At 41.5% G+C, this 13,995-nt stretch overlaps 1 protein-coding gene across 1 annotated transcript in view; it reads right to left on the bottom strand.

Annotated features, from left to right (window-relative positions):
• Window positions 1-13,995, bottom strand: part of LOC124306969 (igLON family member 5-like) — an 81,753-nt gene that overhangs the window by 54,903 nt on the left and 12,855 nt on the right. Inside the window, exon 2 of the mRNA XM_046768196.1 lies at window positions 4,189-4,285. Coding sequence (XP_046624152.1) covers window positions 4,189-4,243 — 55 coding nt within the window. The 5' untranslated portion in view covers window positions 4,244-4,285. The remainder of the gene's footprint in view (window positions 1-4,188; window positions 4,286-13,995) is intronic.

The raw sequence follows: 13,995 nt of genomic DNA, 5'->3' as shown, positions 1-13,995 counted from the left end.
GAATTTTTCGTAGCAGCAAAAGATATGACAAAAAGAACCCTGGTCCTTAAATCGTTCAAAATGGCGAATCGATAGTGTGACTGGTTTATACTGATTGCAAGCGCAGTCGCCCGTTTGAGTAACGCCGTTATACGACATCGGTTTCTGTTTTCCTTGATGTGCCTGTCACTGCGGCATACTACGTTTTTCTTCCCGAAAGCATAATACGTCTGCCTGCAGAGTTTCTTTATACCTGCGCTTGACAGAGATAAATTATTCACCATTCAGCCATGCCAAAAGTCTTTTCTCTCGCACGCGTGACAGACTTGCTGTATATTCTGATGCATACGCGATATTACGTTCAATGCAAGTGCTGTTCCGTTATTAAGTATTATATTTCTATTTCTATTTCTATTCCTATTTCCCGTTTTCATACGTTTCCGATGCTCGATTCCAGTAGAATCGTAACGAAACGAGCGCCGAGACGATGGGCGATTTCACTCTCAATGGTCGACAGGTGTTCTCCGAACGTTGCAAAAAATCTCATTACGTCTGATCTAATCCAATGGTTCCGTATGTCCGGAGTGAGTTAAACTTTTATCGATTCGCTAAAGCTATGAAAGCTGCACAGCGAAAAGCAGAATTCTTTGAGAAGTTCGATACAGATGTACGTTTCAATAGCTGTGAGTCAATATTTATTTGATACTGCATATGAATATCAATGGATAAAAGAAAATGCCTGAAGGTAAAATCAAACGATCTTTATATTTCAGCCGGGTATAAGATTCATGTTTATCAAGTGAATATTGTTTTCTGGATTGCACAGGTTGAACGGTAAATAAATATTTGCGTCTTAAAAAATTCACAACGATGGACAAAGAAACGAATTTTATTGCCCAAAAATGATCTGACGTTAAATTTTGAGCGATACAAGTATAATGCAATTATACTGTGCAGTGATGTTACGTAATTATACCAAAATATCGAGCGATTAAAACGGCGTGTGAAATTAATGATCGGCTCGTGCAATTTTGCTACCGGTAATTATTTACCCAGAGAATCGAGCAGCTTGGGTTGAAGTGGGTATGTGTACACGGAGCAATGATTGCCCGGAGTGGAAATGCGATCAATATTAAAATGTAAATAACTGTCACATTCCCGAGAAAATTGGAAGCTCGAATATCCGGATATTGTGCAACGTGAATATACAGTGTGAATTGCTAACGACTGAATGTTCCGTCGTCTGCTGTAGTTTAATGCGCATGCGCTACAATCCGAGAGCAATTATTTGCCAGGGCGACCAACCCTCGTAAACTTAGACGACAGTTCGCCGCGACGTATGTAACATAAAAAATGTTGAACGCAAATGCCAACGATCACTGTCAAAATTTTTGAGGTTATGGTCGCGACGGTTGGCCGCCCTGGCAAACAATTGCTCTCGGATTGTAGCGCATGCGCATTAAACTACAGCAGACGACCGAACATTCAGTAGCATTAGCAATTCACGCTGTAGGTAAATACCTATGTATAGTACGTACGTAGGTGTAGTCGCAAAACCGTGAATTGACAATTGCCGGAGGATCGATAGAATCGTGCGTTTATCACGCGTCGTAAATCGATTGGTTGAATGAAACAAGCGGTACTTGCGAGCTGAAAAAGGAGAGAGTAAAGGGGAAAAAATCATTTTTCGACGAAAGGTGAAGAAGCTTGCATGTCATGTATATAGAAATACTATCGTTGTAACTTTTACGATCCTTCTACACGGTTTAATCTGGCAAAACTGTTTGCCAATATCTATTTCATAAGCTTTTACGGTCGAAACATGAAAACTGTTCAAGAACCCATAATGCACAAAGTACGTACACACACATAAAACCGTGCTGATCATGGCTGGGTGTAGATGGCTGAAAGCAGCGGGCTTAATCACACAAGCCAAGCCCAAGATCTGGTCTATCTCTATGAAGTTTCTAACGTGAGAGGGAGAGCTCGAACTTTCTTAATTAGAGCAGAGTTCGATCGCGAGGACCTCATTCGCATTCAAACCAAGTTGCTATTGTGGCGAAGGTTCGCTTGATTTTCCCTTCTTTCTAAGGCTTGCCACTCGGACACAGTTTGGAATGCGGAAGCCTGGGAGTAATCTGAGCTTTGGCATTTTTTATTTCGTCCTTTTAACTTCATCTCGAAGATTCCACCGAAGTGTGTGTACAGTAAAAAAGGAATCATTCAGCCAGAGTTCATTAAGAAGGTTTGATGTACAAAATACAGGTATACGGATTCGGTAACCGTGTTACCAAATTTACGATATAGAAAACACAGACCGAGTTCGAGCCAAGTAATCAAAACGTCATAACCTTATCTGTATTTTGGCAATCTGTTGAAATTGAGAATTATAACTTTCGCGTCAAAGTCAGGTCAGAATGTTCGCTGATCGGTGACGATGTCTCGCCGCAATGCCGGGCGTTTTCCGATAATGGAGCGTAATTAACTCTAGCGCTGTGGTCAATCATTTCCTATACTCTACATAAGCGCGATTGAATTTCGCCGTGGCCATTATTTGTAACTGCAGCGGTAGCTTCGATATACCCACTCTAATTAGGTTATGTCGAAGAGGGACGGTGTACGTTGCACATACTCGATGGCATGTGCTAGCTCCGCAGTGCATGTGGAGCTACTTGCCGATCCATGGTGGGGGCGGAAAGCCTGGCCAGAACGGGAGAATCCGATCGTTTCATTCGCATTCCGTACATGTGCACGCATCTACTGCAGAACCCTTCGGAACATAGGTGAACCTACAATTTTACCCGAACGAAGAACCTGTTTTACATGATTCCTTTTATCTGCTCTGCTCTGAATTGGGAAACCTTTTGTAAATTTGGCCTAGTAGGTGACGATGCTGAATCCATTCGACATTCAGTCCCGCGGGTAAAAATGGAAGTAGAACAAGTTGGAGTAAAATTGCTACTTGGAAGTCGAAGCAAGCGACGCCACTCAAGTGGATTCACTCAAGTGGATTCACTCAAGTTTGAGATTCTTCCTTTTTCCTGCGCCTCGGTATTCACACATATAAACACGCCACGCGGGGAATTGCCGCCAATTGAGTGTACCTTGTTCAAAACTCTCAGTTGCATTACTTAACTTTCGAAAAATTTGCATATAATCATTTCCAAAGTTTTGATCAGAAAGTGTAAAAATAAGTTAAAACTGAGAAGGTACTGACTGTCAGTCAGAGATCAACCTTGACTTCGGCTCTTTCTTCAATTGTCATGTATAATGACGCAATACCGATAAGTACCGTTCACGTATTAAAATTCGAAGTTTGTAGACTGCGTTTTGTTCGAATTGAAAAAACTGTCAACAACCTCTGGAAACGTCTCTTAATAGATACGGTATAACTGTGCAGAATACAGAAATGAGTTTTGAAATATGTTTTATTTTTTTTTTTTATCCCCTCTTCTACCTTTTTCCACTTGTTAGGCCAAATAACAAGCCACTTGGAATAGAGTAAGTCGTGAGATAAGTGGTTCCCGCGGGAGAAACGCTTGCCATCAGAATTCCAGAAAGGTTCAGGGGGTGACCGAACCCACTCGGAGGGTAAAAGAGCCCGCTGACTTCCAGATATTTTCAAAAATTCTTTAGGCAGCAGATTTTTTACCCGTATAATATTGACGCGTTGGGTATAATTTCGCCGCTAAAATAACGCGGTGTTTCGACCACGACTCGGGGTCAGAATTTTTTGCAATCCTCGAGTCACAGGCTGGTTTATACCGAACGACTTTGCAGGATTCATCTCCAGCGAGGCGGTGCGACGGTAAAAAATGGTAAAAACTCGATGTGGAAAATTGGTGACCGTGTAGCGGAATGAGTGGGTACAGAAAATAGGAAAGATTAAACGGGACACCGCTTGTTCGTTCCAAATACATTGCGTCTGTTCTCGGCACGACGAGTTGCACTAATCAACTTTCGAATCGGAAAGATAAAACTTCTTTCAGAGCCTTCCTAGCTGCTCCAACTTCTCTCTTCCGGTTGATTGGTTGGAGGGTTAAACACACGGCGAGCCATCCAATCGCCAATTAGCTGCGTTTAACGACCTCCAATCATCGGGGGAAAATATTACCGGGATCGAATTAAGATATTTCTGAATTCCTGCGTTAAGTTCGGCGAATGTCGGATTTTATTTAACGAGGAACGAGCCCAGAAATGACGTCTTACCTGCCGTGTAGACCAGGAGTTGCAAGGAGAGGAGGATCAATACAAACGCCCTCATGGTCGCGCGACTTATGTAGTCTTCATTGTGCAATCGTTCTACCTGGAACAGAAATCAGAGCTCAGTGCTTACTGGAAGAAAAGGGGCCCAGAATTCCACGATCTCAGAGCATCGGGACAAAAGCATTTCCGCTCACACAGCACGCAATATTGCATAAAACTTGTCAGAATATTTATATGTTGCAGAGGTTGGAGTTGAAAACGTTGCACGAATACTGTAGTTTTATGTAAGTTCTAGAAGTACTGCTCGAATATTAAAGACACATTGCAGTAATACTGCAACGTGAAGTTCTCGCCGTTTGTGTTAAATTTAGGATTTAAACCACCTTTTAAAAGTCTCGTATACCACGAGTTTGATGATCCGTTTACGATCCACTCTTATATATTGTTGTAGTCGCATGTATCAAAATCTTACACGTGACTTGGAACCTTCTGGATCATGAAGAATATTATTATATAGACAAGCAGCCGCTGGTTACTTGACGAATGGGTGAATAAAACAAACAGTTCGTCCACTTTTAAAATTCTCAGAATATTCTATTATATTAAAATTGTATTCTTTCCCCTCGTTTAACGGTTGGTTTCTTGATGAAATAATTATTATTCTTGGCTCTTGAAGCGTTTTGAAATTTTTAGAAAGGAGCAAAGCTTTTACAGTGTTTCAAAAAGAAATAAATAATGAATCCATCACGGAATTGAACCGATAAGACGATTGAAATCGACGTTGCTTACAATGATTTCATAAGTTTTTAAACGACAAATATTTCAGGCTACTCTAATAACCAAGAAGAAATAATTCCGTTGTAGAATCGATCTTGAAATTATCAGTATAAAAGAGATACGCTCGTCAGAAATTTGTAACAATTTTACAAAAGGTCGTACTGTAGAGGGTTTTCAATATTTCGAAACTCAAAAACGTTTACACGGGGGAAAAAGGCTCAGAACAATTCAGGAGTATTTTGAGGGTTCTGCTGTCACTTGAAAATGTTTCAACCTAATTTAAAATTGTGAACCCTGACGAAAATGGAGCGTGCCGAATGTCCAAGGAACAGTGAGAGGAATGTAAATTGAAACAATGTCCCATTTTCTGCACACTTATTTATGCCAATTTAAATTTCCTCGCTATTCCTCTATACTCCATTATTTCTAGGGAATGTTCGAAGTGCCCGGGCGGGTACGCAAAAGAGCTCGTCATCTTATATATTTGAAACTTTATACACTTACTGCAATATTACGTGCTGGTTAGAAGTTGACAACCAAGTTTCAGCTACAACCAGGAGCAATGATTGTGTACGGGCTTATTAGCAAGTGAAAGAAAAGCACATCGGAGTATCTTTTGCACTGTAGATAACACGAGGTGAAGTATCTGAGTCTTCAGTCGGGTGATAATCGGAATTCCTAAACAATCGACACGATGGAAATCGAATAATTGGTTTCAATTCAATTAATTTCTACTTTGTTTCCAGTCTGCCAAGTGATCTCCATTAAATTACGATGATTTGCGTGTGATGTTGGCGATTTTCAGTAATTTCCGGATTGGATATAATCGCAGTGAATCTCAAAAAATAAATAGCTAATTATTGAAAATTAACGAAAGCACACGATGATAGGACGAACATCGATATAATGCTAATGAATGTGAATCACTTGTCTTTTACGACAAGACTTACAACGATTTTTAACCCTGTCACGTGATTTCAACCGATTCGCAACGATCTCCAACGATCTTTGCTATCTCGATTGAAACCTTGTTATCTCAAAGAACATTTCCTTCATTCGGATTCTTTGATCCCTGAAATCCACGTCGATCATACGCCGTTCACCGCAGCCTCGAGCACGTTTCAGGTTCGTCGGGTGGCCGTCATAGTTTCACCGCTTAATTAACCAACTAGCGATTTGCCTCCGGGTCCAATTACCCCGCAGCCCACGGTCCGTCTTGACCAACAGGGTGTTTCGTCAGGGCTTCTCGTCGCCCGTCCAGGTGGAGTAAAACTCGGTGGGAGAGATGAAACCTGGGCTAGTCGGGGAGGTAAATTAGCTGCAGGGGTGGAAGCTGGGGACGGGGCAAAATTGGCGTCGGATAAAATACGAATGAGAGCAGAGTAAAGCATGCGGCGGACGTTGGAAGAGACGATGTCGAAGGGTCGAAGAGCTGCGCTGGAATTCGAACACGGTGGCGATGTGCAGCGGGCGTAAAAGGAGGGCTGGAAGAGAGAAACGCGAAAAAATTGCCAGCCCGATGCTTTGAAGGTTGAAGTAAAGCGTAGGCGGGGAATTTCAAAAGTGGCTTCGCAGGCTAGCTGCTTTTTACTCATTCAACTTTCCCATTTACAGTAATTTATAACGAACTCGACCTGCTGGCTCCGCTTTAATTATGAACAACAACTTCCAGCCCATCCGCAGTCTGAGTCTTCCTTCGGACTTCTACCGTGATGATAATAATTCCAGCGTTTTTCTGTCGTGCATGCGAATGGTCTATTTGATATTCGGGTTTCGGAACCGGAAGAAAGGCTGTCAAACCGTGATGGAGGACCCGTTGTTTTCCCGGTGAATGCAGTAAGCCGGCTATGGAATACATCTGCCTCTGATGACGAATATAAATTGTGCAAATAAATCGATTATGGATTCGATTACGCGAGTAAAAATAAAGCACGGCATCGTCGCGACCGTGAGTTTCTCAAGGCAATCGCATGTCTTCGCTAACCTTTTACCTTATGCCGTACGTATAACCGCAAGAATCGTCGTAAATATAAATTAGAGATTAAACTGTTTATTTCGCAAATAAAATAAATTAACCGCAGACCTTTAAACGACGGATAAATAACCAATCTACTACTTCTTCTTCTTACTATCGGGGATAAGAAATCTTCTCTCTGCATCGAGTCCGAGAATTGCAGAAGTCCTTGTCGTTACGACCGATTACTCGCAAGCTGAGGGCTTAAGGAAAATTGACCTCAATTGAGGAACGAGATTTAAGTAGACCTTGGAGAGTTATTTCGGTCTATCCAACGCCGTTTCACACTCTCGACGCAACGTTCGATTAATGTTCCCCGGGGTATTCAGTTGACATTCGATCGTAAAATTACCGGTGACAACTCAGTCGCGATGTTTGCTCGGCGAATTGCGATCGAGGTGAGATCCCCGAGTCTCGCGTTGACTTCAGATCCCGACTATCTGCACAATTTGCAGTTGCCAACTTCTGTTATATTTTTGCTTTTTCCTCGATTCTCTTCGTCACGTGGTTTTTTTTTTCCTCATTAGGATTTACGTCGAATTCTAGACTTTAAAGAACAGCTGTTACAGTTACTCATTTCAATACATCATTACGTCATATTCTTTTTGACAGATGGTTGTATAATTGATACGAGAATAATGCCAATGACATTGAACAAGCAATTAGTTTCTCTTCTCGTCTCAAGCGAAGTGGCACAGAACTGTATCCTAATCCCAGTCTCCTTTTAGTTTGGTCACTAATTTATAGATTCGATTGCCCGAGGATTGTGTAATATATTTAACCGGTGAAAATTGAATCCGCATTTATTCGTTCTGCGAGATATTCTTTATGATCAATGGAGCTTTACTCGCGAGGTATTATAATTAACAATTAGTCAAATTTTACCTTTTTTATGGACAAAGCAATCGTTCGGATCGCGGAAAAAATTATATATCGGTGATTGCGACTAATTTTGAATGTAAACAATGCAGTAAATTATGCTGTATGAGGTCTTTTTGAGTGCACAAATTTAATTCTTCGTAGTCACACCCACATAACGATGAATACTTCAGAAAACTTTCTGAAATCTTTCATGAAAAGAAAGAAACATTTCAAAAATATTTCAAAAAATGGTTGCTGCAAGTTGAAAATGTCCGCGCGAGATACTTGCAAAAGATTTCTTAATTGTTGTTGTTCTTAAAAAAATTCTCATAATCTTTCTGTAAAATATTTTATTGAAAGTTTCTTAGAAAGATTTCATGTTATGTGGGACAGCTTTGGAAAATCGGAGTATCGACGGAATATCTCGAAAAAAAAGGAAAACCAAAACATAATGGAGAAAACCAAGAAAATTTCAAGTTTATTTGAAATGTTAATTGAATTTTCCAAGTACATGTAGCAAGACGTGTTTCTTCTAAGTGGAAATCCTTCAACGGTTATACCTATACTACGTATATTCGAAAAACCTTGTACATGAATATTCAATAGGCATTCAATTATCCGAAGGTGAATAAAATTTGCAAGATTATAAAACGTCACGCGACGGTTAGAAATTTTCAATCGATTTAACAAGAATAGTAAGTCCGGATCAGTTGATACAGAAATAGCACAAGTTCCGTAGTTAAAAACTTTACCGCCGCTTAAAAGATCGCATGGCTCATCCGCGAGGGTTTAATTCAAACAATGTCTGTCAAGTTGGGTAAAATAAATCCCTTTTACAATTCCGTAAAACAATAGTTATTTCGTCGTCGATATACTGAGAAAATTTTCAATTGCTACAGTTATTGAAAAATTCTATAGTTAAACGGGTATCTTTACAACAACGGTTTACATATTGATCAAACCAGAAGAAAATGTGGTACAAGTAATAAATTTTCTGGTCACAACATAACGTGCGTTAAATTCTTCTGTTTAGTTTGTTTAGTTAGCTACATTATCTAGTAAAATATTACGTAACCTTGAATAATTAAAAAATAACAGTAAAATACGCGTGTCCTCATCTTGCGCAGTTAAAAAACTAATTTTCATTTTTCAACCAAGAATTATGTATTCTTCGCTTATGGTGAAGGACTGAAAATGATTGACGATTTTACGGTTGACCATAATTACTAGAAATTTCTATAAGAGAGGGGAGTCCAAAGAGGCGCGGATTCTGTTGGCTCGGGGTTTGAGAAGAGAAGAGGCTGTTCGCTCCAGTCACCACGGACTACTTTATCTGTTGGATAAATCGCGAGAATGGCAAGCGGAATATTCATGCGGTGGGTAGTTCTCCCCCTCCGCGAATTCTGCGCCGCGGGGGTATTTGCATGAAATTTGCTAATCACGCCGTGAAACTCACCCCCTCACCCTCAGCCAATGCTGTTGTGCACCGCGCTACCGACACTTTCCCTCGTTTGCGGTGAGGAGACAATGAACCTCCCGACTATCAACTTGTTCCGGTGCTGATTGCAATTACGCTCTACACCAACAACTCGCGGATCCGCAACGGAGCTTTAGAGCTTTCGCAGTATTTATCGACGATATCCTATCAACGATTATACCCTCCGCTTATCGAGTGGTTCATGGACTCCAGGCGAGGCCATAAATCCGCCCTTCTCCTCTCACCCGATTCGAAGAAGAGACGGAAAAGGAAAAAGGATACGAGGAAACTGTATTACAGGTACACATCGCAAATTACCGAGAACGGGAAAAACGTAGGAACGATTTAAGCTCGAATGCAGCTGCAGCACTTTGCGCCGAACTGCAGGTATGGACTCTGAATTAACAATCAGGGTCAGGTACGGCTGAGCAGGATGTTCGCGAGGCGCGTTTCGCCCGGAAAGAAAATATGTAGGTATCAAAAGTTGGATGCATATTTCCTCGAGCAGACGCGCGGCTCTGCAGCCTCGGATACTTTGCTAGTCGTTTGACGTTCAGAATTTTAAATTTACAATTTACTTAGCAGGATCAGGTGTGTCTATGTATTATATGTGTGTAATACATGTGTATGTATGTTCGCACCGGTAAGTCTCTGTGGCACCGTTTCTGACTTGAGAATTTCAGCCTCGTACGCCAAAACCAGTTCTGTATACAGAATCTTGAAGAGATACGAGGGTGAAATGAGTGAACCTTGAAGGAAAATGAAATAAGTAAAAATGAAAGAGCCAGAAGCGTGTTTCTGGATGCCGGAGGCGTCGTTCGTATCACTAAAGAATTACGGGATACGGTAGAGAATAATTCAAACGTGGTCAAATCAGTATTTTCCCCCATTTGTCGGAAAGATCTTCTCGAAGAAATGCTTCGGGTATGAAAACTTTTCGTAGTCAGAGTTCAGCTGTTCGTCATCAAAGTTCAATTAGATTCTTTACGTGTACAGGATTAAAAATAAAAAAAAGAAAGAATCCGCAAGTAGTATACGTTAGAAAATAATCTCGGAAATTCTTTTTACATGAATTTCAAGAAGCGCTCTTGATAAACTTTCGCAATGCCGTTCGTGTAACTTTCTTTCTTTTTTTCACCCGATGGTAAAAGAATCACGCTCTTGGAAAGAATTTTCATTACTTTGCGAGTATTCAAGAATTTTCGTCTTAATTTACCGCCGGTCAAACCTGCGTCTGCTTGATCGGAAACAAAGCTCGTAACACAACTCGGGATCGTTGTAAAATGACGTTAAATTTTTCAATCCTCTTTCCGATTCCAAAACGCTCGCAGAAATCTACCTTTGAATCAATAACCGGTGCGTGATTCGAGGACACACAACCGCACTCACGTAATTCCGATCGCGCGGGGTCTCGGAGATACGAGAGAAACGATAACTCAAACCATGGCCAGGAACAGCAGGTTCGTTTCATTAGACGTGCCGAAGTGCGAGGAACCGGACTCGCACCTACGAGCACCTCGAGCCGGCGGAATCTTGCCGGATGAATTATTTATAGTGGATTTCCGGCCGCTGAGATCAAACACGGGGTGACGTTTCATTACAGTCTGTTCCGAACCACCGATTTCAAATATCCGTGATATGATCCCAAGAATGATAAGTCCGCTCGGCTCTTGTCACGTTCGTTAGTGCGCCGTGGTCCCCGGACAATTTTCAAAACTGGAACACGGGAATAGAAGAGAGCTGATACAGGGTCCGTCACTTTTCCAGGACAGAACGACGGGGAACACCGAGGAGACAGGAAAAACGAATGACAAGACGAGGAGAAATGGGACTGCTTCCCTTGGGATTCGACGGTGAGTAATACGCCACGACCGAACCGTTTCTTGTAAGTCACGCTTCATAAGGTTGATTAGTAACGTACGACTCATCCTGTTCACGGACTCCGAGGCTGGAACGTCACTTTTTTTAAAGTCCCGTAAACATTAATTTGACGTTGTATGTCTTCGATTGCTCGATTCGTAACCGAAATCCGACTTTGAAAAGGTCTTGGCCAGAAGTATTCGATACTTGGTACAGTTCACTGTCTGCAGATTAGCGGTTGCGTAGATCGAAGCATCGCTGTACCGTTTTTGGTCATAACCAGCTCAGGTTACACGCAATGAATATGGCCACGATTGGTACACTGAGAGAATTTTTTTGTTCCGGTTACCGCTCAGTCCTTAACTAATTTCATTTTTTACCACAATCGAAAAATATAGTTCTAGGTAGAAAATGAAAATTAGTTTTCTAGCTGTTACCGGAAAGTCTAGTATCCGTTACTATTCTTTCTCATTACGATCACTGTTACTATATTTTCTTGTAACTGTTGCGAAAATTTAATGCTTGTGCAACAATAAATTGACTTTAAAGCCTTGTTTAACTAAAAAAGTAGAGTAAACCTCGAAAACTGATTTTGCGTTGCAATTACCGAAAAAGGATCGACAATAGCGCAAAATGGTTACGCGTACCTCGTTTTTCGTAATTCCAACAATATTCTAACAATTTCTATAACGATACATATTTTACTGAATTTTTCTAGTTACTGTAACAAATGAAATTTTTCTCAGTGTGGTAAAGTGATCAAAACCGTTACATCTATCCCAGCTGAAACTGTAATGCAGGAGGCGAAAGAATTTCTGTAACGTTAAAAGTACCCCATGGCATCGTCCATTGGCTGAAGAAAACAGCAGTTCTGGGAAGCTGAGTACTTGTACTGTACTTATGGCTCAAAGTATGATGACTACTTCCGCGTCACAAAAATATAATAATCGAGTTTGACGATAATGGACGTCATTAATCCGAAGTCCGTTTTCCGATTTCCTGTCGTTTCTTGAAACTGCCTATTCATTCCTCCCACTTCTAGTCCCTGTGAACGAGTTATTGTTCGAACGAGTGGTCTTTTCATCGGATATTCTCCGGGGTTTTTACGATGGGCCAGATGGCCGCTATTCTTTTCGCGAATTATTGTAATCACTCGTTACGTACTTGGTTGCTATCAATGAAACTATGCGTGTAAATACGCGTCTGCAATTGCAACTACTTTTTTGCGGTTGTATTTTTTTTTTTTTTTTGGTTGGATTCAAAGTGGCAAAAGTGCGTCCGGTCCAGATGGTCGAGAAACTGTTTTTCGTAGTCTCTATACAACGTGTACCGTAACTCCCAGATCGTCAGCCCAATAGGTCGTGATGTGCATGCAAAATGAGGATGGTAAAGTCTAAGTGAAAGTTTTTCAGCGCGCGTATTGGATGAAGCTACGATGCAGCAAAGCTGCAAGCTGTATTCAACGAATTGGGGCCTACATTTTCCTGACCGCTGATTGAATCGAAATTTGAAGACCCGGGATTTTCGTAGTCGATAATTACGAACTCGAACTTAAAGCTTCGATCCATTATGGTTCCAACTGAAATACAGGAAATTACTGGATTTGGACGAAACTTGGTACCTGAGTGTTTCTGAAGGCATTAATTACAAATTTGAATCAAGAATCTAAGATTTGAAAATGGTAGGCTCTCTAGATCCACTATTTTGCACTTTTGGATTTCAATTTTATGCCCGTAATCAGCCTTCTCAAAAAACTCTGAAGTAGCAAGTTTCATCGAAATCAAGTAATTCCAATTTATAAATTTCGAGTCTATTAAAGATGAGAAAAAATACCTGCCTCAAATGAGCATGTAAATAGCTAGCGTTTTTGCAATATTATGCAAGCTTCGTCAACGTGTACGTTAAAGAAGTTTTACTTCCACTTGATTATCACAAGTCACCCTGCATATGATGATACAATCCTCTACACAAGGTTCAAAGCCTCGCAGGGGCTTCTAATATAATCAAGTCTACCCAACGCCAGGTAAGTTTGTTACATCACTATGACCGCGAGGCAAGGATACTTGAAATTAGTAGTAACGAGTCTTCGGCGATTACGCGACATACTCGCCAACTTTCGAAATTCAAACGAAGGAGGAAACAGTCGTTAAAACAGGAAACGCCAAGAGATAATACTGGGGCGTGAGTCTGGCTAGACAAAGAGTAGTTGAAGGAAGGAAGTGAGGTAGAAATGGGTGGTTAATAAAACGGAAATAAAAAGGAATTTCATTGCGGTGGTTACGGGGCGGAAATGTAGCTGGAAATGAGACTCCTGCGGGGAAGGAGCACAATATGTTTCATCCCCCGTACCGTTTTGTACTGTCATCGACGTCGGAGCCACGGTGCCAGCCTTCTCGAAGGGTCCGCCGGTCTCGCACCCCTGCAGACCTCGGGTTTCTTCTCTAGGAAAATGCGATGAGTCACGGGCACCGCCTGGAGTAAAAGTTCTCATCCGTTATCAGCAGGGCAATAAAACTCTGCCCCCCCCCCTTATACCCCCTGTGTCTCATAGACACGAGTTCCCCTCGCTCGGCCATCTTTCGGGGCTCTGACATCTGCTGTTGTCGATGGCTGGTATCTTGGGGGACGGAGGGATGACGATCCGGGATTACGACTAAGGTTAGAATCAAATTCCGGAAATACTTGAGACGCGATCGCGGAGCGCGAACAATTTCCAAATTTCTTTCACCAGCGATCGGAGCTTGACATGTTTTTGACGTTGGGCTTGGGCGCGAGGTTCAAAATCGAGTTCAAGGAGCTCGTTATAATTATGTAGCTTGCA

This window comes from Neodiprion virginianus, chromosome 6 (assembly GCF_021901495.1).
Source record: "Neodiprion virginianus isolate iyNeoVirg1 chromosome 6, iyNeoVirg1.1, whole genome shotgun sequence".
NCBI classification, from domain to species: Eukaryota; Metazoa; Arthropoda; class Insecta; order Hymenoptera; family Diprionidae; genus Neodiprion; species Neodiprion virginianus.
The sequence above is the reverse complement of the archived record's forward strand: the minus strand, read 5'-3'. Positions and strand labels throughout refer to the sequence as shown.